This window comes from Chiroxiphia lanceolata, chromosome 7 (assembly GCF_009829145.1).
Source record: "Chiroxiphia lanceolata isolate bChiLan1 chromosome 7, bChiLan1.pri, whole genome shotgun sequence".
Lineage (NCBI taxonomy): Eukaryota > Metazoa > Chordata > Aves > Passeriformes > Pipridae > Chiroxiphia > Chiroxiphia lanceolata.
The window spans coordinates 23112458-23135496 of record NC_045643.1 but is presented as its reverse complement, the minus strand read 5'-3'; the positions used below and the strand labels follow the sequence as shown (position 1 = coordinate 23135496).

The window sequence follows — 23039 nt, the reverse complement described above, 5'->3', positions numbered from 1 at the left end:
TTGTTTTGGGGGTTAAACTCCTCTGTACTTCTGTTATTCATGTTGTCTTTACATGCACATTCACAAACAAACAAAACCCAAAGTAAAAATCACAAGGAAGATTTGACTATTGAAGAGGAGGAGAAAAGGATAAATACCTATCCAAAAAAAGGAAAAGGTTTCCGAGCCTTTAAGGTCAAATGTTGCTCTTTGTTGAGAAGAGCTATGAAACGGATGCAGGTGTGTCAAGGGAGGACACCTGCACATTAAAGAAGGGCTAACCCCCTCCTAGAATAATATCTGCTGAGCCCTTGTGGTTGGGAAGCCAGGGCACTGGGTGGCATTCTCCATTCACTTTGCTCTCCTGAAGTGAATGGTGTACCTCACCCTTTGCAAAGGATTTCCCCACACACCCTCTCTGCCAGGCAAATCTTTGCAGCTGTTTCACTTGGCTCTTGCTTTTGAGGGGGTTTTGTGTTTTTTCGTTGATGGCTAAAAACCACTCTCTGGATGGTAACTGTAAAACTCTGGAGTTCTTTGACCCCAAAAGTTCAGATCTTGGCATATGCCTGCAGTGTTACTGTGTAGCTCTGCTGGAGGTCTTGTACATTGGCATGTAAATGTAGAAGTGCTTAATGATTTGTACAGCACTGTTCTAGTGGCTCTGTCTGTGTTGCAGGTGCTGTATGATGTGAGAGGCTTTTTGGAGAAGAACAGAGACACTTTTCGTGATGACATTTTAAACATGCTGAAAGACAGCAGGTATGCTTGTGAAGAGACCACATCTGTTGGGTTGGCTAAGCCACATTCATGTAATAACTAGACCAAGGAAAGCATTTGCTTTTGCCAGAGCATCAGGCATCATTCTTAATCATTCTTCCCTTTGTGCTGGAGTGTTCTGACAAACGAAAAGAGAGTTGGAGAAGTCAAATGAGGCATAGATTTAATCAGGACTTGCGTTGTCCCAGTTTTAAAAAGAGTTATAACAGCATGACAGAAATCTCTTGGCAATGTTAGTCTTCCCTTCCCCTTCACCTTCACTTTCTCTCCCCTTCCTCTACCCCTTTCCTTCCCTACCTACACTGAGGGTAGCTCTAGAACTCCTCTGGCTACAAAGAGCTGTGGTTCCAATTTCATGAGCATGTCGTGGCTGCTAGTCGTCAGAGCTAGTTCAGGAGGGCATGACAGCACCAGTCTAGGTGGCATACCTTCAAGGTAGTTTTGCCTGGGGGCATATGGCTCAAGGGAGGTGTCCTAGCCAGCGCAGAATGGAGATTTTCCTTTGTGTAATGTCCTGCTTGAGAGCGTGAGATGGGGTTTCTGGCTCTGCAGCAGAGTGTGACATACAGGGCAGCCTGCAGGTTCTGGGCAGCCACATGGAAAGTATTAATTTCCTCACTGAAGTGCCCAGCTGAACTGCCTCCTGCAGCCACTCTGGCACAGCAGGAATAAAAATGAGGTGTTTCACACTGGGACCAGGCAGTTGCTGAGAATGAGAGCCATCTTCTCACAGGTGTTAGAGGTGTTGCATCTTCTTTAATTCTTTTCTTTTCCCTTAGGCTGGACTTCATTTATGACCTTTTTGAAAGAGTCTGCAGTCGTTGCAATGAAGAGACACTGAAGATGGGCACCCAGAGGCGCAGACCGACTGTCAGTTCCCAGTTCCGGGTATGATGTTTTCCAAGAGAGCAGCAGGCTTCTGGGGAGGAGCAGATGGTTAAGCAAGACCTGCAGCCAAGAGGAGTCATTCATCCTTGTTTTATGTCCAGCACTGAAAATGTGCAGGAATGTTGCAGTGCTAAAAAAAGACAGTGCCACTGCCCCAAGGATTTCTGTCTGGTGTAAAATGTGAGATGCTGAGACTGAGCAGGGTGGCAGAGGGAATATACTTTGCTAAGTATATGAAATTCTTGAGGTTCTTTGATCTTTCATATTGGTTTGGTGTTTCAGCTAAGTGTACGTGTCCTTTTAGGCCACATCTTTTACAAGTATTGTGACAATTCCAATAAAACCTTATTGGGAGGACCTTGTAGGTATGAATCTTACCTCCTTAGATTGTCTGCAAACCTTCCGTTCATTTCACTATTTTATCTTCCTGCATTTAAAGTTTGAGAGACATGTAAAATTAACTCATGTGAGCTATACAGCTCCAGGTAAACAGTGTTAGGAGCAAACTAACTGTGTGGGTATGTTTTGGAAAGGAGGGAATCTCCTGTGTTGTTGAAATTTTGGAAGGCAGAGTCAAAGGACATTAGAATGTGAGGGCTGCATGAAGACCCTGTTGCTTCAAATATAGCCCCTCTGCCTTCTGTAGCCACTGATCCTTTGGGGTTTGTTTTGTTGCTGTTTAGGATTCTCTCCATTCCTTGATGGCCACGCTTAGTACTTCCAACCCATTCTTCATCCGCTGCATCAAACCAAATACAGAAAAGGTAAGTCTGTCTCCCAGCAAAATACATTCATGAGACAGAGGCCTTCATGAGCACTCATTTCTTGCACAAACGCCTGGCAGGTGCCTCAAACTGAGGATAAGAGCAGTTCCTCCTCACCTTCCCTTTTTCATTCTAGTTATTTTACAGCTGAGGAAAAACAAACCCTCCTCCTGGTAATCAGATGGAAAGGCTGCATGCTGAGTACGAGATTATATAGCCATTCCCACCTACTTCAGTGCTTATGAAACCTGGAAGATAAACCAGGCTTGTGCAGAGCCCAGAGCTGTGGTAGAAGAAGCAATCACTCCTGTTTGAGGTGCCTGTAGAGAAATTTGTTCTGGAATGCAAGACTTGTGCAGCAGGAAATGTCTCCTGCAGATCCCTGGCTCTGAGGCAGAGAAGGTGGATGCTTCATTAGCAAGTCACAGTCCTTAGAGATAGGCTGACTCTTGCTTGTATTGTGAACTGTGGCGGGAGGATATGCTGCTAACTAGACTGTGTGGGGAGCTCTGAACTGATCCTTTTTTGTGTGTGTTTTGAAACTGTGTGTGATACGGCAGAGGACAGCCTGCTTAGGGGATTTGTGCCAGAAAAGAATTCTGTAGTTTTTCTCCACTTTGTCTGGAGAGAGACTGCAAAGAGAACTGAGTCAGGGTTCTGCACTCTGTATGTGTTAATGCATTATATCTTTGCTTTCCTACCATGATCTGACTATGAGTGCAGTCTCCAAACTGTTTTTCTTTTTCCAGGATCTGCCCAACTCCCTTTCTTCCCATATTCTGCACCGTGCAGTGTTGTGAGGTTGCTTTCCCCTTGACCCAAACTTCCTCCTTTTCACCTGGCCTTCCCAAATATGGCTTTCTACACAGAAACAGATATACAGCCTGAGACTGTGCTCAGAGAAACAGTGACTGTTCAAGTCAGCAAAGACATTAATACCAAGATCAATATTTACTCTGTCTCTCTTATTTGTTTTTGATTCTGGATCATTATGTAGGCGCCAAATCTCTTTAATCCAGATGTGGTTCTAAATCAGCTCCGGTACTCAGGGATGCTGGAGACAGTGAAAGTTCGAAGAGCAGGTTTCCCTATACGGCGCCTTTTCCAGGACTTTCTCAGCAGGTAATTGCTGTCATTGTCTCATGTGCTGTAACAGCCCTATGGTATGTAATTCCATGATTGTTCCATCTTTAACTGCTGCTTCTGGTATGGATCATTTGTGGGATGTTCTTCTAACCATGGCTTTATTGCCCATAGCATAGACTGATCTGGAAGCCCTTCTGGAGACTTACCTTTAGGGTAAAAGTCAGAATGGAAAAATAGCCAGATGGTCGTCGTCTTTTTTTTTTTTAGCTTCGCACAGATTTGCTAGTGTGATGCTGTGAAACCCAGCTGGTCATAATGTGTAAAAAAAGAAAATACCATACTTAAAACCTTTAGGTGGCTGGAGAAAATTTTAATGGACAGTATAGTTGATGATTAATATTGGAAAGAATGATTACTTCTTTTAATTAGCCACATCAAAAGGATTTCTTGAAACTTAAGGCTAGAAGAAACCACTGAACATTGCTTCCTTTGTCTCTTGGAGCATTAAATACCACCCCTATACTGAACAAAATAACTTGTGTCTGATGAAAGCACATGTTTCAGAAAGACAGTTGTTCTATACTGAAAAATTCTGTTGAGTTAGTATTTTTTTACTGGGATTGCAACAATAATTGCCAGTGTGGTAGGAACAGATAAAGGCTGGGGGATGGAAATTTCCAAACTGGAAGGCAAACACGAAGAAGGGAGGTCCCAAGGGAAGAAGGACTAATGGGAGAAGGATAATTAGAGTTAAAAGACTGGGAAGAGAGAGAGGGAAGGGGGCTGTTACTGTCATATGTAATCTCATGAGACTCTGTTTCATTCTTAGGTACAAGATGCTTGTGAAGGGAACAAGTCTCTCAGACAACAGCAAAGCTGTATGTGCAGGTTTTCTTCAGACCTATGACAGCAGCAAGAAAGAATGGCAGTTGGGTAAAACCAAGGTACTTCATCAGTGTGGGGCAGGGCATGGCTTTGTTCCAGCTGCAAGGGGAGGCAATTGCATCTGGTGAGATTCAAGGCAGTAGAAAAGACAATACAGTCGTGATCCTTTAAATACACTGGCCTATGTCATTGACCTGTAGCATCTCAAATATTTCCCATATTATGTACCTAGAGACGTAGAAGGCTTTTTGATTTTGTCTAAATTCCTTCTCATTGACTACACCAGATTGATTTTGTTGTGTCTGATCCAATTTAAGGATTCAAGGAGAACAAGCATGGGTCTCATTTTATGCAACTGTAATGTGTGCCATTAATTCTTTCCTCTTGTGCCAGGTATTTCACTCTGCTTGGCTAACCAAAATTCTAGCCTGAGGCAGTGAGCTACTGCTTGGTATATATCTAAACTGTGAATAGCTAGATCAGCAGATGTGTGACAGCTTTCTGCTGTGGAAGCTCAGATGATGGTTTGTGCAGTGAGCCCAGATGCTAGCATACATTTTCTATGAAAAGGTACCCAAATGCTTCTGCCCACTTGCGTAATTCAGATTTTGCTTGTGCTTTGGTGAAAGCTTAACACTTCTCTCTTGCCTGGAATAGTCTGGATTTTCACAGAGAAATAGATGTGAGCATTGTGAGGTATACTGCTATAGAAATCTGGGACTGTGAAACTGTCTCTAACTTTCCACATACTCCAGTAAATTCTTCAAAGAATATTCCAAGATGGATGGTGTCCAGTGCAGACGGCATTTCTCAATAGTGGGTATGCAGTCCATATCTAGAGCAGATGGTTGTCCATCAGAGCAACTTCTTGCATTTTTTGCCCTTAAGCTTTCAAAAAAGTACTTCAGAATATTTCCAGGGTCACATTGAAACCAGAAGTGGTTTCTAGTGAACATGCACATTTAATTTGTCCAGGAGATCAAATAACAATATTTGTTGCTTTGAGCAGTCATTTCTCAATGAGTACATAGACTATAATGTTTTTTAGAGAGCAAGATATCTTTCTCCCCTTCCTACAGGAGTGGTGGTAGCCCAGTTTGTAGTCTGAGCTATGAGCTCCATGTAACAACCAAGGAAACCACTGGCCATTGTTGTGGGAAGGAGATGTATTAATGTGAAGTTTGTTTGTTTGGTTGTTTTTTTCACATGCCTCCACTGATACTCAAGAAAGATGGTTTTATCACTTAGCTGTATTTCTGCTCTGTAATTAAAGTGTTCCCCATCTTTCATTTGAGCATCTGGAGTCTCCTTACTGATCCCTGCAAGCCAGGAACCGTTTTGGTCATTCCTGTCCCTAGATAACCCACATTGCTTGGGTGACTGCCAGTCTCCTAGCATTTTAGTATTAAAGCCTATGTGGAGATTGTGTGTGTTGCAGAGCTGCCTGTGCCTGGAAAGCTTTAGAAAGCAGTGGTTAGAGCTGGTAAACATGGAGTTTGAACGTTCTTCCTAGTGTGACAAGAGATGGAAGATTGCTGGGCTACAGCAAGGGCAGCAGGAGAATGCGTGTGAGGAGAATGCATGCAAGCTCACATGCACATACCTTGTGGAGTACAAAAGGTAATAAGCTATATAGCTGGAGTCCAGGGACTACAGCAGAATGACAACAAGCAGGAAATTCAGGCTGCTTTGATTCCTTTGCAGCAATAGGATCCCTTTTCAGTCCCCATTGTGCATCACGAAGGACCGAGTCCATCTGTTTTCATTCAATTCTTGACCTGCACAAATTATTTTGAAAAAATAATATATAGGTGGTCATTGTGGCAAAGAAAATGTGTTTGGATTTTGGCAAAACACCGGATGCAGTCTAATGTATTTTTTTTTAACAATTGTGTCCTGTAATCTAAAAGATATCTGAAGAGCTGTATGTGGCATGTTGGTAAACAGCAGTCTCTCTGTTTAGGGCCCTGGTTGCTGTAGGTTGGAATACTGTGGGAAGAAAGAAATTATTAAGAATGGCGGTCTTTGTATTTTTTAATTTCTTTATGCCTGAGAAGGAAAATTGACAGGAGTTGGGAAGCAGTTGAGCCATCTTGTTGGATTGTAGAGGTTATTTTATATTGGGCATGGTTTGAATTAGAGATGTGTGTCCTGGTAAAGGGTAACAATTCTATTTATTTAAAGAATGGATCGCTCCAAGGCTGTCCTGGCATGTTCCACCCTTGCTGCCATGCTGAATGGCTGGCCAGCCCCTGGCTACTTCAAGGTGCTGTCATTCCAAGGTGCATTGCCTTGCCATTTCGTTTTTCAGATGAGTTGCTTGGCATTCTTTCTTATGCAAAGCTATTTCATTCTTGCTATGGAGACTACTCTGCAACTCAGCTTTCTGACAGTGCCTCCAGAAAGCCTGCCCCTAGGGAAGCAGATGCCAAGGTGAGATGTGCAGAGCAGTGGTGCTTCCTAGTAGTACCTTCCCTGCTGCCTGTATCCAGCTGTTGTGTCTTGGTTTTGGAATACAGAGTGCTTTTTCTGTATTCATGCTTTAGCTGGGGCTGGGTAACACAGGCCTAGAATACTTGGGTTCATGAAGAAAAGAGCCTTAATTTTTCCAGAGGCTTTCAGGTAAGAGTGAAGTGAAGCTACCACCTAAGGGGTAGTGTAGGTCATTGTCCTGAAAAGGAAGTCCCCTGTGTGGCCTTACTGCCACTTTTGCTGCTACAGGTGCAGCTCTGGGTACTCAGGTTGTGATTCCCAGAACTAACCTCGGCTCATGGAATCAGGAGTAGCTACTGAAAAAGGTGTGACCAACCACTGGGGATGTAACCTAGGAAGAAGTATAAGGGGTGGGTGAAGAGCAAGGCTTATAGAAAGGGGAATACTTCCTGCAAAATGAATGGAAGGATAATTATATCCCTAGCAATTGTTTGAAGGAGGAAGGAAAAGACTCTGTGAATTAGTGCAGGGGATTGTGAAGCTTGGGAAAGGAAACGGAGGAGGAAGGGCAGGATGATCTTTGTGTTTTTCATTAAGAATAGAGCAGCTGCTGTGCTGGCAATTGTCAAATTAACGTTTATAAGAAGTATTAATGTATGCAAGGCAGGTTTTATCCGATATTGTTGGGAGTTGAGGGCTTGGATGCAAACAAGTAGTGTGATGATGAAAGAGGTGGTGCTAAGGTACCCTTGTCTTCACTGGAGATGTGCTGGCATGGAGCAGCAGTTTCCATGCCTCTTTCCTCAGTGCACCTGGAACTTCTGCCATACTTGCCCATACCCACAACACAGATTTCTTACAGCTGTTTAACACAGTAATTCTTGCTATTTGAAGGCATTAATTTCGACATTTCAACCTGCTGTTTTGCAGGGCCTATCTGAAGGAGGAGGTTGCTGTACATTGTTTGGCATCCAGGTCACAGTGACCCACTTCCTGCTTTCCCAGTGTTGTCCCCAAGAATCATATGATCCCACTTTTGTACACATGGGTGCCCATTCAGTGTCTGCTGATCTATACAAAAGCTTAACATGTTTGCTGTCACACTGATGGTGCATAAAGGCATTGTTGAGGTTGTGTGAGGAATGCTGTGGTGTTGCACTGTGGTTTAAAACTTGGCCAGTGTCTAGCATGAGTAGGTATGATAGAGGTAACTTTGTATGTTTTGTTCAATCATTCCTTCCTCAGGTGAAAGTGATCTCATGTTTTCAGAAAACAACTATGAATTATGACCAAAAAAAAGGCCACCTTCCAGTTTATTTCTACAAGGCATTGAAAATATTTCTGGACTTGAATGCCTGTTACTCTTCCTTGTCATCTACAGGAGTCTTAAAAAAACCCAAACAAACCTGCAAAATGCCAACAGCTTATAAGTAGATATCGTTATGTTATTTGAGATTAACCCCTCACTCTCAAGTGTATACAGATCCTATAATCCTACAGGATTAGGGTTGGATCTCATAGAACTCTGCATGCCCTGAAGTTTTTTCCCCCTCCTTATTGGCCTGGCCCAGCAAGACAGTGCTTGCTATGGAAATGCTGATGGCCTGACTATTTTTGCAATTTGATGAAGATAATGGACTGAGACAGTGTTTTGGTGGCTGCATTCTTGAAATGGGTGACTGCTGCTTGGTTTTGGAATGTAATGGAAAGAGCAATCCCTGCCTCAGAGAAGTTTTTAAAAGATTGTTTAGTTGACAGAGGGAGTAGATGTACAACTTGCAGGGAAGGATGCCAGCTTCATGGTTGGCAGTACCTTGATAATGAACCTTCTTTTAAGGCTACCCACGGTTACTTAGTCATTATAAAACAGTTCCTTTCTTAAGACCATTTTAATGGAAACTGCTTCCCGGGAGAAATTCGAGTCCAGGAAAGCCACTGGCTATAGGTACTAACTCAGGGAGAGGTGTCAGTACGCAGTGGTCATTGCAGGGGGAAAGAAGAGCCTTAGGGCATGAGGCCAAAAGCAGTGATGGAAGGGAAGGTATGCAGAAATATAAGGGGAGGTAAGTGGGGAGGAGGAGTTTGTACAGAACACTGAGACTAGATGACTGTTGAAATCTCTGGCCTCTCACCATAACCGCATGGATCCAATATACTTGTAAGGAGTTTTTACTGATTAGTGTGGTTCTGCAGATTGAGGAGTGTCAGCTCACACCCTGCGTACACGGCAGTGCTTTACCAAGTGGGGCAGCACTTTACTAATGTAGCCTGTTCTGCTGCTGGCCCTTGAAGTGATTTAGCCAATGCCAGGCAGCAGGTCACACGAGCTTGACCATATGGCAGTTGCTGCTGTGATTGCAGCTTGTATGGACATACCTTAGCCAGCTTATTCTAGGCTAGGTACTGCTAGCAGTGTACCCACAGCACCGTGAAGCTTCATGCAGGCTGCAGTCCATCTCAAAAAACAATGCATTTATTTCAGGAGTTTGTGCTGAACCCTGTGCTAACCTAATGCAAGCCATCTGCTTTAACATTGCTCAGATATGTCAGTACAATTCCTGCAAACATGGCCTTATCTTGCTTGTATCTCAGGTCTTTTGTCTCTTAAGTAGCATCTTCATCTTTCACAAGCATTTAGCACTGAGCAGAGGTTTGAAATACAGGTAATGGAAGATGCTTGAGAATTAAAATACTGGACATTGAAGTGCAACCGTAATATTTGAAGACTTGTACTGTCAAAGCTCAGTTGGCCCTAGTGCATGCTGCACTGCTGAACCTCTTCAGCACGGAAGCATCTCCACCCCAGAGTTCTGGAGGCTGGTGGAGGGCTCCAGCTCCGGTGGGCTGAAGGTACACACAGCTTTGCACCTCGACTGGGATTTTGGCTTTCAGACTGCCTTCCATTATTAAGCTTGCTGTTAAGGTTGCTTCCTGGAGTCCAGAAATATAAAGGTTCCTCCCTTTCCTTGAAACGCGGGGGAGTTTCTTTGCAAAATATATAATCTCCCAAGTAGGTCCCAGTGCTTGCTGCAGGGCGGTACCGGATTGTGCAGGGAAAGCTGTCAGCTGAGAAAGAGTTAATCACAGGCGCAAGCACGGGCTCTACTCCTCCCTCCTCTTTCCCTCCTTCCTCTGCTCCCTCCCTCCCTCTCTCTCTCTTTTAAGTCTTGACCACAGAGTGAGGGAGGCGGGGGTTGGGCACGGAGTTTGGCTCCTGCCGCTGCAAAACTTTTCCCCGGCGCTCGGAGTGCGGGCGCCGCGGGGCAGCGCCGGGGCAGGCGCGGGGGCCGCCCGGGCACGGAGCGCTCTCCGCGCCGCTCACCCGGGGATGAAACCTCCCGGCTCTCCCGGGGACTGACTTCTTTCCTCTCTTTGTGTTTACTGAAACTCCTCCCCGTGGCGTCAGGTTTTCCTGAAGGAAGCTCTTGAGCAGAAGCTGGAGAAGGATCGGGAAGAGGAGTTGAGGAAAGCAGCTATAGTCATCCGGGCCCACGTCTTGGGCTACATGGCAAGGTCAGTGCTGGGGGCTGCCCCACCATCCCTGTGCTTGCGTGCCTGGATTGCCCTGACCCCCTGCTTTGCTCTCCAGTCCCCTAGCATCCATCCCGTCTTCCCCTCCTGTATTCTAAGGGAGCGTTGCAGGATGTGCCCTCCCTGCCAGCACTAGCTCTGCCGAAACCTTCCTGCACCTTTGGCACCTTTTTTAGTTCTGTGCACGCTTGCACCCTCCCTCAACGCTGCTCAGCAGGCTCCTCGGGGACCTCTGTACACATTGCTTGCCTCTGATGACACCTTTTCCTTGCCTTCAGGGCTCTCCTGGCTGGGCCCCACCTACTCTTTGGGTCCTCTCCTTTTCCTTGTGCCTGTCAACTCTGTTTTCTGCTCCCCCTGCAAACTGCTTCTTCCTCACTTGCAGCTCTGCCTTTGCTTACCCTCTTTCCTCGCCCTGCCTGTTTGCCTCGTGATCTCCCTCTCCTTTTAATTAACTCTTCAGAATTGGTTTTTGGCCAGCTCTGCAACAGTAATCTCCTCTTGCCACTCCCTTTTGCACCTGACCAGAGAAGGTTTGGGAGAACAAACTGCAGGCAAACTGCCCCTCCTCTGCCCCTCGAAGTCAGTGTAACAGCTGACTCCTTAATGGCTGTGGTATGCACACTTAATCCCAGTAAGATGCTCTTTCCTGGCTGGTCTCTGCTCCAGACACCTGTCAGTCAGGGGTGTGAGGAGGTGAAATCCCTGGCCAGCAGCGCTGTTTCAGCAGGCACTCTTCTTAGAGCTCCAGTTACACCAGGTAGCTCATTTTGCATTGGGAAATGTGTGCAAGGGTTGTACCCTGCCTTGCCAGTGTGGAATATCAGCAGAATACACATTTGGTCTCTGGAGCTTTTATTCATTTATTTATTTCCCTCTAGGAAGACAAATGAGCTAGCTCTATTGTTTGTACATGAGACTGCAAGTTTTTTGTGTCAGGGCCTCTGTTCTGTTTTACTTTGTGTCTAGCATTTGGAGAGAATAGTAGGGATTAGCAGAGAAAATTGATTTTCTGGGAAACATCACTGCAGGCATACTGGATTACTGCTTTTCTGAGTTCCTGGTAAGGTAGCTGCTGCCCTGTAGGGCTGTGATAGAAGACAGTGTGGCAGCAGTGTTCCTCTTGGTTAGAAATCTTGTGGTCCTTCAGCCTCCACAGATCTGAATTCCTTGTCCCACATGTTGCCCTTCTGAATCTCATCTTTAAGAATAAGCTGTGCTTCTGCAGCCAGAATGGAAATCCTCACAGGCGTCTGGAGGTAACTGGACTTTGCAGGGGAGGAGAGCAGGGAGTTAACAAAGGTGTTCCAGTCTTTCTCTCTGGTTCTTTCTGTGAAGAGTTTCCAGTGGCACTGCACCTGTATTGAAAATAAGTCCAGCAGGCAGGAGTTCATCTGGGCAAGTGCTGAATGGTCTGTGCAGAGCTGGGCAGAAGTCAGGAGTACCAGTGAGTGCTACCTTAAGCTTGATACCATTTCTGTTAGTTTTGCAAGTATAAGTGTATTTAAATTCATTTGGTCTCATACAGAATAGATTGGTGAAGGATTTTGCTGGTTCCTTCCCCTTTGTGAACTTGTTCTGTGAGCCTGGAGAATCAGATTTTCTTTGCTCTCATTCCCTGCAACCTAGTATCTCTGACTGGTTGCTAAAATGTAAGACAGGGAAATCAAGCCAACTGAAATGACCCCATTTTTATGTAACTAATCTGTGGAGCTCTGAGATGCAGGTAACAGCTTCACCAGCCCAAATACACATAATGCAGGATCCATGTGCAAATTCGGCTGTGTCCCTGGGTTCTGCAGGACTGTATTGATTAGGAGAAGAGTACAGTAGCAAATTGCTCTATAGCCCTGTGTTGTCTAGTCCTTGGAGGCATAACTGCCAATTTCTGCTCATTAACAGAATAATTAACTAAATTTCAAATAAAGCTTTGGAGCCTTGCAGCCACTCCATCTTCTCTTGTGTGATACCTGGTCAGGTTGTCTCCCAACCCTCGGCATGGGCTGCTGGTCAGATTTCTTTGGCCAGTGCAAGAGTGCGAGTGGAAGGCTGAGCAAGGGGAATTGAAGTTCACAGCCTGTGTGCAGCAATTCCAGCTGAAGGGCGTCTGCGAGCTTGGCTGTGGTCATGAGGAATGAGGGGGCACTTCAGCCTGGCAGATTAGCAGGCAGAGCTGGCCTGTAGCTGGGCAGGGCTTGGCACTTGAGATAGTTTCTGGCAGATGCATTTTGTAAAAGTCAGAGCACCCTTTTTGATGCACTTATATCTGCCTTGGCAAAGAGTGCACATGCAGCTGTTCACACCCCATGTGCAGGACACAGGGAGGACAGAGGGAGTAGGGGTGAGGGGACTGCAGCTCAGGAGCAATTAATCTGAAACCACCTACTTCTTATCACATCTTCCCTTTCCTCTTCTCTATGCTTCCTCCCTTTGACTTAATACTTATGGAAAAGAGTGTGACCTCTGCACACTACTACTATTAGCATCCCTCTCCTGATTTTCTTGACTGGGCTGATGTATCTGATGTGCAGGAAGGTGGCAAGCTGTCAGCATGGGTCCCTGTTGCCATCTGAAGGGAATTTGATTGCCAGGACAGGGATTTTGAGATGTGTCTTTTCCTCACGGTGTTGCAGAAGATCCATGGGAAGGATATGTGAGAATACTGTGATATTTCCAATGTGCTTTCTAGTACTGTAAGACCTCACGGGATTACTGTAGCCTGTTGGCTCAAGATCCTCCGTAGCAGCCCTATAGAATTTCCCTCTGCAAATTCTGATTTGGATTAAAGAAGAGTTTTATTTGAATAGTACCAATGATTGTTTCCCTACAGCAAGTTATTAAGGTCTCTAAATATATTAAGTTACTTTAAAAAATGCCCACTTATTTTCAACCTTAATAGTTGTTGGCTTCAAGTTGGTTAAATCTTGTTATATCTCCTGTTAGAAAAATAGAGATGCCACCCAGAAGTGTGGTACTTTGCCCAGTATCAGCGTTTTCTATCTCTTAAGGCAAGTGCTCTCATTCTGTAAGGCTGAATTTCTGGTTCCAGTCCTGCTTCCTCAGAAATCACTTGAGGATCTTACATTTTTCTTGGAATGGGGGTGCCAACACAGAATAAAAGGATAAAAGCAACAGTGTAATCCCCTTCTGCGCAATATTTCTGCTTGCAAGTATAAGAATCCCATTAGTATTTTTTGCTATAGCATTGTGATGGGAGTTTGCCTTCACCCGATGATCTGGGGCCCAAAATTCCGTTTTTGACTTGTTGCTTTCCAACATAGTTGGACATCAGGTGTGTTTGGCCTTTGGTTCTTCAATACAAGACCTTATGGTTGACTCTCTTGGGTTATTTAATGTTTGCTTGAATCTAGCTTACAAATTGATCCAGATTACTGTGTGCTAATAACTTTTGCTATTTGCTTGTTTTGTACAAACTTCTACCAGGAACTTTTTTTCAGGTCCTTGATAAAAGTTGTAATGTGGAGCCAAAACCTGATTTATTTAGAACTTTACTAGAAATATGGAATTATGAATCTTTTGTTTTGGGACCCTATCATGTTTTAGAGTGCTGCAAAGTTGATTTTCATATCATTTGATGATTCTTGTGAGTCCCTTCCAACTCAGGATATTCTATGATTCTTGTTTAGGCAAAATGTTGTGCAGTAGAAGTATTTGTTTATGTGAACCTGCTAAAATGTTACATTCGATGATCAATATTGTGGTATCAATGTGTTTTCCCCTAGGCAATATGAAATTAACGTGACCAGTTCTATTTTTGCACTGTTTTTGCTTTTTCTGGAGTAATTTGTGTTTGCCCACTTAAAAGATGGGGCAATATGGGACTTTGTTCTCTTATAGTAAGGTCATTTGTGTTTTATTATAATAAATTTGTTTTTATTATAATAAATACACACTGAACTATTATGTTAATGGCACAGCGAATGTGTGTATGTGCAATGCAAGGAGACTTTGGCCCAGAGGACTTTCCCTTTCCGTGTGCCAAATAACTCATCCCTTATCCTCAGAGAGTCTTCACAAAAGTAGGTGCCTGTTGAAACAAACCAGTGGTAGATGTAAGAGGGATAACAGTGAAGTGAATATGATTTACAGGTAGTGGCAGTAGTGGAACAGAAATTGTGTCATTTCCAAACAGTGTTTTTCCCGAAATGATTTTTCTGTGGATGTGGTCAGATACAAGGCATGAGAAGTGCAGAGCATGTATGACTTCCTGGCGCATTAAGTGTCTGGTTCTGTTTTTAGGAAGAAGTATCAGAAGGTGCTAGCCAGTGTCGTTATAATCCAAAAGAACTACCGAGCGTATTTCTGGAAGAAGAGCCTGCTGCGACTGAAGGCCTCTGCGGTCACCCTGCAGAAGCACTGGCGTGGCCGCCTGGCTCGCAGCCTCTACCAGCACCTGCTGCAGCAGGAACTCAGGCGGAAGCAGGAAGTGGAGGAGAGAAGGAGGCGAGAAGAGGAAGAACAGATCAGAAGAGAGGAAGAGGAAAGACAATGGCAAGAAGAGGAGGAGCGTAGGAGGAAACAGGAAGAGGAAGAGGTGAAGGAAAGGTACAGGATGGTATCTTACACTCACAGTTCCCTGGCTCTAAAGCTGCTAAAGTGTCAAAGCGAGTCTGAGGCGCTGGCATGGTGGTAACACTGGAATACCAGTTGAATGAGACAGTGTCCCAGTGCCAGCAGGCAGTATTGTGGTGGCCTGCGGCCAGCGTAGAATAGAAAAGCAGCATGGAAAAGGAGTGTCCTGCTTCCTCTAGGAAAGGTGTATTTTTGCTTCTCTTTAGTGTTTTTTTCTTTGAAGTCTGCATACAGGAGGCAGATTCACTGAGTGGGCAGAGATTGGGCATAATTCTCTCGTTGCCTTTGCAGCAGTGAAGGAAAGTCTTCCAAAATCTGGAGGGATTAGCGGTGTGAGAAGGTACCAATTTTAAGTCTTGGTGCAGCAGGATCAGAGAGCAAGTTGTGCAGTATACCCGTGCTATTGCAGTTGCTACACTCATGAGCATACACATGCTGTCTCTCATCAGGGATATGGATGTATCAAGAGATAGGAAAGGTAAAGGAAAACCTAATGAGACAAAAAGAGGCAATCTGTGAGCAGTGACAGTACACCTAATGAGAGTCCCGCACCTCATGCATCATTTACTGTTCGCTATGTGGTTACCTACCTCCTATCTATTCTACTATCCAAACTGGATGGCTCCCTTGATAATCTTCTGTTTTAAGAAGCGTAAAACTTTAAATACAAGATTATTATATAAATTTCAACAAATAATCATGTGATGTTTTGTTTTTCATGAGTAGTTGGTTACATTTCTTCTAGGCTTTTATTACTTACTCATCCCAAAGTTGAATCTTATCAGATTGTGTGGCAAGCATCAGAAAATTCTACAGTTAGAAGCATGTTGCAAGGAAAAGAGATAGCCTGCAGTTCCCACAGAGACAGTAGGGTGTTGTATCTGCTGGGACAAGACATGGAGTTAGTGGTGCCAGTGATGAAGTTTGGTCAAGGAATTAGTTGAAAAACACTGAAGGCTCCGTTTTTGTCAGTGTGTCAATTTTCAGCAGTAGCCTCATCAGCAACTTGAAGCTGGGCAAGTTCAGAATGTCAGTAACTAGTTTGCAGATATCAAATGCTACAGATGCTCTCTCAGGTCTGATGTCCTTATTGTCCTAAGTAGAGTTTGTCTATACCTAGATAGGGTGTGGCCTCACCTTTAGTACTGTGTGCAGTTTGGGGCACCACAGTATAAAAAAGACATTAAGCCATTAGAGAGCATCCAAAGGTGGGCCACGAGGATGGTCAAGGATCTGGAGCAGAAGCTGTATGAGGTGCAGCTGAGGTCACTTGGTCTATTCAGCCTGGAGAAGAGGAGACAGGGGAAACCTCACTGCAGTCTTCAGCATCCTCATAAGGGGGGAAGCAGAGGGGCAGGTAAATATCTCTTCACTCTTGTGACCAGTGACAGCACTCAAGGAAATGGCATGAAGCTGAGTTGGGGGAGGTTTATTTTGGATATCAGGTGAAAGGTTTTCATCCAGAAGTGGTTGAGCACTGGAACAGGCTTCCCAGGGGAGTGGTCGTAGCACCAAACCTGTCTGAGTTCAAGAAGTGTTTGGACAATGCTCTCAGGCACATGGTGTCCTTTGCAGGGCTAGGAGTTGGATTCAGTGATCCTGATCAGTCCCTTCCAACTCAGCATGTTGTATGATTCTGTGATGAAAGGAAGAATTTATCTAGCTTATTGATTATAGTGTTTTTGCCCTTTAGTTCCCAGCCCATGAAAGATGTGTTCTTCCCAAGCATCATAGTAACCAAGTGTCAGTGTTTCTAGAAATCAAGTGAACTCCTTGTTTTTCTTTAATTTTCTAGTTAATGTCAAAAGGCATCAGAGTGAGTAACCAAAAAGGTACTAGCAAACCAACTTGGCTAAATCCTGAACTTCCATTTAACCTAAAAAATGAGGTAGAAGTCCACAGAAATTGCAGATCAGCTAATCTACTAAGAACAAGCAGAGACAAAATCAGAACGTCTTAGATGCAGCTTGAGGTGAAATGAACTAAAAGTTGGTATGCAATTATTGTGCATACACTGCTTGCAAAGCGGAGACATGGAGTAATTTGGTTTACTGTTAACAGAAAGAAAAAAATTATGGAGAAAGCTGAGGTATTTGATGCTATTTTTATCTTCCCCAAAAGCTTAACTGTTGAAAACTAAATACAGTTAGCAAACGTGCAAAAATTCAGAACATAGCTTGGTAATAAAAGGTTAGAAAATGCTCAGATAAGTCAAATTACAAAGAAGGAATTGGGACTTGGTGAAAATAATGTTTGGGTACTCTGAGAACTAGCTAAAGCAGTTCAGAACAGTAGGCATTCTCTTTGTCCTCCTATGTGGATAGCAACAGAGTTTCCATAAAAATGGAAAATTCCAAACATTTTAAAATTGTAAAAGGAAGAATGGGGGAATTGTGGACCAGTCAGCCTAACCTTAAATTCAGGAAGATAGTGAAACAAATAAACAGTTGTAAATGCTTGATAAAGGAATCGAGAGCCAGTGTGGATTTCTGAAGAACAAACAGGATCTGAAAAACAGGATAACTTTCAATACAGACATATACAGATCTACAGTTAGGAATAATCAAATGCACAGGAAGAGAAGGAGGAATACCTACTTCAACATCAGGAAGAAGGTCTGGAGACTAAATTGAGTATGTCACCAGTGTCATGCTGTGTGAGAGGAGAAAGCAAATGCTATATATAAATTTGATTGTTTGTGTGAGATGTGGAGGTGATTCTTCTGTACCATTTGGTACTGGTAAGGCTTCAGTTGAAGTACTGTGCCTTACTTTGGGTATCACATTTCAGGAAGAGTGTAGATCAGTTGGAGATGACTAGAAAGCAGCATGAAGTATCAGAAGTTTAAAAAATGTGAGGAACAGTTGCAGGAATTAGTATGTAGATTATAGGTGGTATTCCTAATTTGTTTTAAAATGGTTGTGCTTCTTGAGGCCTGTTATCGTTTAAGGCAGTTGTTTAACTCACGATGACTGTTCGGGATCCTTCAGTAGAGTTGGAGCCATCTGGATCTCACTTATGTCAGTTTTGATTTATAAATATTTCCTGGATTTTTTTTCAGTGAGTGGGCACAAGAGTGAGAGCTTTAAGGACTTCGTGACTTGCAGCTGCAGTTTAGAATTTGGCTGGGAAAAGCTGCAAGTCCTGGGAAATAAATATCATTGCCCTCCCGTTCTCCCTCGGGTTGAATTATAGATCTGAGAGTTATCACTGCCAAGTGGTAACTTTCTTCCATCCAGCCACATCCTAATTCTACTCCCTAAACATGTCCCTGGCATTTGTCTGTCTGTTAGTTCGGCTGCATGTAGTGTACTCGCTATGGAGAAAATGGCCATAGTGGCAGCTTTCCCCTGGAGTACAACCTTTTTGATCTGGGTGGAGATGCAACACCGTGGGATGAGTTTTTTTCCTCTGCTCCTGTTTACTGTGAAACTCTGACTTACAACCTTCACTAGTAAACTAGGTTTTGCATGCCACTGAGAAGTTGTGCGAGCTGGGGCTTTAATACACTAAAAACAAAACACAAGTTCAGTGCTGATATTGCAAAAATTCTGTTATATGTTAAAAATCAAACACAGTTTCCTCATATCTATCAATTATACAAGTACAGTCTCAATATTCAAAGACTTACAGTACTTCGGAAGATTCTGTTTACATTTATCATGGGTCTCATTTGTCTTTCTGTCACTGTTTCCAAGGTCCTTCCTAGTGTGTTCCAACTAATCCAATTTCCTAATTGATCTGAAAGTTAAGTACGTGGGGAAAATCTGTTGTGTCCACAAAGGTCATGCCAACCACAGAGAATTGGATTTTTACTAAATTGCAAAAGCTTTTAAATCAAGTCTTACAGCAGGTACCTTGTTTTAACCTTTTCCATGGAGGGATGATATGTCCATGTAATTCTGAATGCCTCATGCAGGATAACTGAGTCTGTCTCTGACTGTCATGTCTTCTTTTTTTGTCAGAGAAAAGGAGCAACTGAATGCACTACTCAAGGTGGCCCAGGTAAGTTTAACAGTTACTCTTTTCACATGAGTTCTCATGAGTATCTGTGAAGGGTCCTTCCTTGCCTACACTTTGCCTGGAGCTGATATTGTCATTGCAGCAATACTACTTTAAAAATGGGCTTTATTCACTCAAAACCTGCAGGTGTTTGGCTTTGGCAGAGGTGCATAGAGTTAACAAGGTAGGGCTTTTGTCAAGGCTCGTGTACCGGCTTGCAGAGGTTCTGTTTGAAAATTTCTATATTGAACATGCAGCATCCTTTTTTATCTCTACTACTTGAACTTATTAGATGACCTTGTGATGTGTTACACTGTGACACAGTCTGGTTTGCTGGATTGTGCCCGTAACAGCCAAAATAAGAGTGCAACCTACTGCTGCCATGGCTAAAATAAACCCTTTGCTCTTAATCTTATTGTTGGTACTTGACATATGAAAGAGCAGACCACCTACCCTAAGGTGTGTGAAAATAGCTCTGTATCTCGTTACTTCTTTTCCCAAACCACTTGTTCCCCAGCTTCAGACTTTGTTCAGGAGAGATGACAGAGTATAGAAATGCATTCATCCATAAGTAAGAATCAAGTAGAGAACAAGCAACAAGGTAACTAAAGAGAAGGAGCCAATTGACTGCATTGTCATAGTCCTATCAGAAAGTACATGAAATCCTTTCAGAATTTATTTTTGCTTTTTTCTTATGTGTGTATGTTTTGTCTAATGTGTGTATGTTTTCAGCAGCCTCTGTGAAGGGCGGTTATGGCTTTATCATATAGCTAAACATCAGTGAAAGTTATCAGTGTCTTCTAATTGTTGTGTATCTGCTAAAAATTTTCTGTTACTTCAGTGTGGAGAATAGAATAAGACAGAGTCTTCAGCAGCCAGCCATCATTCATCCAGTGATGCTAAAGAATGCCAAGGAATTCTGGGTGGAGTTTTGGTGGGGTGGGGTTGGAGTGGATACAGTCCTGCTTCATTGCAAATATCCCTTCCAGCCCTAGATTCTGATGGTCTGACCCCTAGTTCAGGAAGCAATGAAATGTACAGATCTTTTAGTGAATTTCTGGGAAATCTTCAGCTCCTAAGCAGTCTATGCATGTATGTATTCATATATAGTTGTTTTGTCCTATATGTGGGTATGCGTGTGAGTTAGCTCAGAAAGAGAGAACAGACTTTCAAACTGCTTTTTGCCAAATTGCAGTGTACAAAGGGCTGTAACATGAGCAGCAGACAGAGAGGCTCTTCTAAAAATTCACTGATCCCAGTGAGCTTCCCTGTATGATTCAGAAAGGAGGTAGGCTGCTGGGAAAAAGGAGGTACCTGAAGATCCAGTAGTTCTACCTTTAGCTTTTACACCATGAATGATTGCAGGATGCTTGGAGTCATCTTTTTGCAGATGGTAAGTACAAGGCAAGCACAGGAGACAGGAAGAATGAAAGGTCCAGGCAAGGAACAAATATAAGTTGAAGAAGCTGCTTTAACACTGTTATAAATTCTTTAAGGTGGAAACAGTAAAGACTGAAGAGGTGGACATTCCCCTGCAAGAAGAAGAGAGACGTCAAATGGAGGAGATCTTAAGATTGGAGAAGGAGATTGAGAAGTTGCAGCAACAGAAAGAAGATCACATGTCTGTCATCTGTGAAGACGCTAGGAATGAAATAAATCGGCAGCGAGAAGAAGAGATCCAGAGGCTGGAAAAAGAGGCATCAAGGGTTGCCCAGGAGTTCTTGGAGCTGCTGGATTTTGGCAATCTGGATGAAAGTGTGCAGAACTTAGAGCGTTCACTTTCTAGTGAGGGGACACTCAACATTGACTGCAGCTTGGTGGCACCACTGGCTGAAGAAGAAGTGGATGAGGGTTTTCATGCCGATGATGAAGGACGGCCACCTTCTAGTTTGGTGATCTTGAATCAGCATGGCACAAGAAACAGCGATAACTACTCAAAGGAAGTTGCTGACGCAAGCGTTTCACTTCTCCAGAGGGAGGTGGGAGAGGTTGTCCCTGCTCCCAGACAACCTGTGGAAAGAATCACTAGCCCCAAGGAACAGAGAGTCATATCTGACCCAGCAGAAAGCATTTACAGCGCTGTCTCAGATACACAGAGGAGTAACAGTGGAGAGGCAGGAGAGCCGATTTACACTTCTCCCCCAGATGTGGAGTCTGACTACGACCATGAGGAGTTTGATGGCTATGGAGATGCAGTTAATGCCTCAGCTGAACCCCTGAACGGTGAGGAAGGTCTGAGGCACTCCCATGGTACCAGCCTAGACTCCAACCGTGGCAGCCTGGACTCGGTGAGAATCCCTTCCTTCATCTTTCTGGACATTAGTGTGAATTTGTTGATATTTATAACATTCTTGCCAGAGCATACTTGCTCTGGGTATTGTTACTAATATATAACTCTCTCTTACATCAGTAATCAGCTGGAAAAAAAGAGAAGTCATAGACTGAAGGCCAGAGGGCTTGTGGCTGTCTGGTGTCTACTGGTACACAAGCTAGCACACGTGTACCTATTTTAGATTGTTTCCATCATCATCACCTTATGTTAATATAATACTCTTTAGGAAGAATGAAAGGAGGCAGTTGCTATCTTGTAGGTCTGTATTCTGCCTTAGAGAGATTTCACAGAAGGGGCCTAAGCTTCCGATAGGCAGTGACAAGGCTGTGGTTTGATTTGTCTCCATCACAAAAACTCAGCTGCTGTGTACAAGTTAAGCTATTCTAAGGCTAGAAGAAGTTACTGTGCTAATCCAGGCTGGGTCCCAGTGCACACAACCAAGACCACTGAACCTTTTCATTCCTACTGCAGGGACAGTGACAGGGTAGTAAAGCTTTGCTATTAGCCTTGCACTTGAAGCATCTCATCTTAGACACCACAGTGGCTCTGGACTTCCTGAGTACCCTCAGGCTAGCTGCTCAATAATGCAATGATAAATCCCCTTGCAGAACAGGGTGTCAGATAAGCCCACATAAGATTGTGAGGAGTTCAGGTGTGAAGCAATGACAGCCACAAAAATAATTCCAATAAATGATGTCCCCAAGAAGAGGTACTTGAACTACAAAATATCTTTTTGAAAATGATTGATTTTTGAGTTTTTTTTAGAATTCAATTTACTTCCTTTGATATGCTTTTGCAATGACAGATTGTGACCTTTCTTAAAAAGTTGCATGATTTTTCCTCTTTGCATCTCCCTAATGTCAGCTGCCAGCCATCAGAATTTTTTATGATGTGATCTGCTTGAGTAAAGGTGCCTGCTCTGTGGGCAGATACTCACAGATCACTGTCAGGTAATCTTCAAGCCATACATCATTCTGTCATAGCCTAGGCCAGTTTCTACCATTCTTCTTAAAATGTAAATCGAAGTGAAGGGGTTTATTGGGCTCATCAGTGAGTAAGACTCATGAAAAATCCAGTTGATACTTTGTCATAGCATGAGCCACAAGAAGAGAGAACTCCCATCAGTAGCTGCTGGTCGAGAATACCTGATTTTTGAAACTTAATGGCAAGGGAGAGAGAGAAGGAATGAGTGGAATAGGAATGAGGAAAAAGAGGAGCACAAAGGGGTCACAGAGAGAGGAAGAAGGGAAAATGAAAATAAGCAACAGGCATTTGAGGAAGGAAGAGGTCTAAGGAGCTGCCTTCATTAGTATTAAATTACTAAAGCCAATCAAAGTTTGGCTTTAAGGTATTTAACGTAAAGGAAATGATAGGGTAATTTAGGATTTCATGTGTGAAATACTTTCTTATGGCTGAGGGCCATTATCTAGTTGGAGAACAGAGATGAGTAAATTCAATATTATTATTTCATTAATTCAGATCTATGTTTTTAGGGTTCAGTTATCCTGGACTGTACTTTTTTTCCTAATCAACCCGAAGGAAGTAATTTCCTTGCTGGGGTTAAATCAAGTGTTCCAACTTGTCTGGCATTTTGGCCTTTCTACCAGAAAAATCAGAAAACTTCTCCAAAATGAAAAATGCTCTTAAGCCCATTAAATTAGATTTTGCAAGGTGGGCTCTGCCTTGAAACAGGAAGCTTTGTTACTGCAGGTAACTGGAGTTTTCTAGCCATGTCCATTGCTCTCTTTTCAAGTATGAAAATTCCA

General features: G+C 43.5%; 1 protein-coding gene across 3 annotated transcripts in view; it reads left to right on the top strand.

Moving 5' to 3' along the window:
* Positions 1-23039, top strand: part of LOC116789131 (unconventional myosin-X-like) — a 90371-nt gene that overhangs the window by 45890 nt on the left and 21442 nt on the right. For all 3 annotated transcript variants that reach the window (XM_032692528.1, XM_032692527.1, XM_032692529.1), the window contains 9 exons: positions 659-741; positions 1539-1647; positions 2331-2411; positions 3409-3533; positions 4327-4441; positions 10222-10328; positions 14607-14912; positions 18905-18944; positions 20438-21229. In XM_032692528.1, the coding sequence (XP_032548419.1) occupies positions 659-741; positions 1539-1647; positions 2331-2411; positions 3409-3533; positions 4327-4441; positions 10222-10328; positions 14607-14912; positions 18905-18944; positions 20438-21229 (1758 nt within the window). The remainder of the gene's footprint in view (positions 1-658; positions 742-1538; positions 1648-2330; positions 2412-3408; positions 3534-4326; positions 4442-10221; positions 10329-14606; positions 14913-18904; positions 18945-20437; positions 21230-23039) is intronic.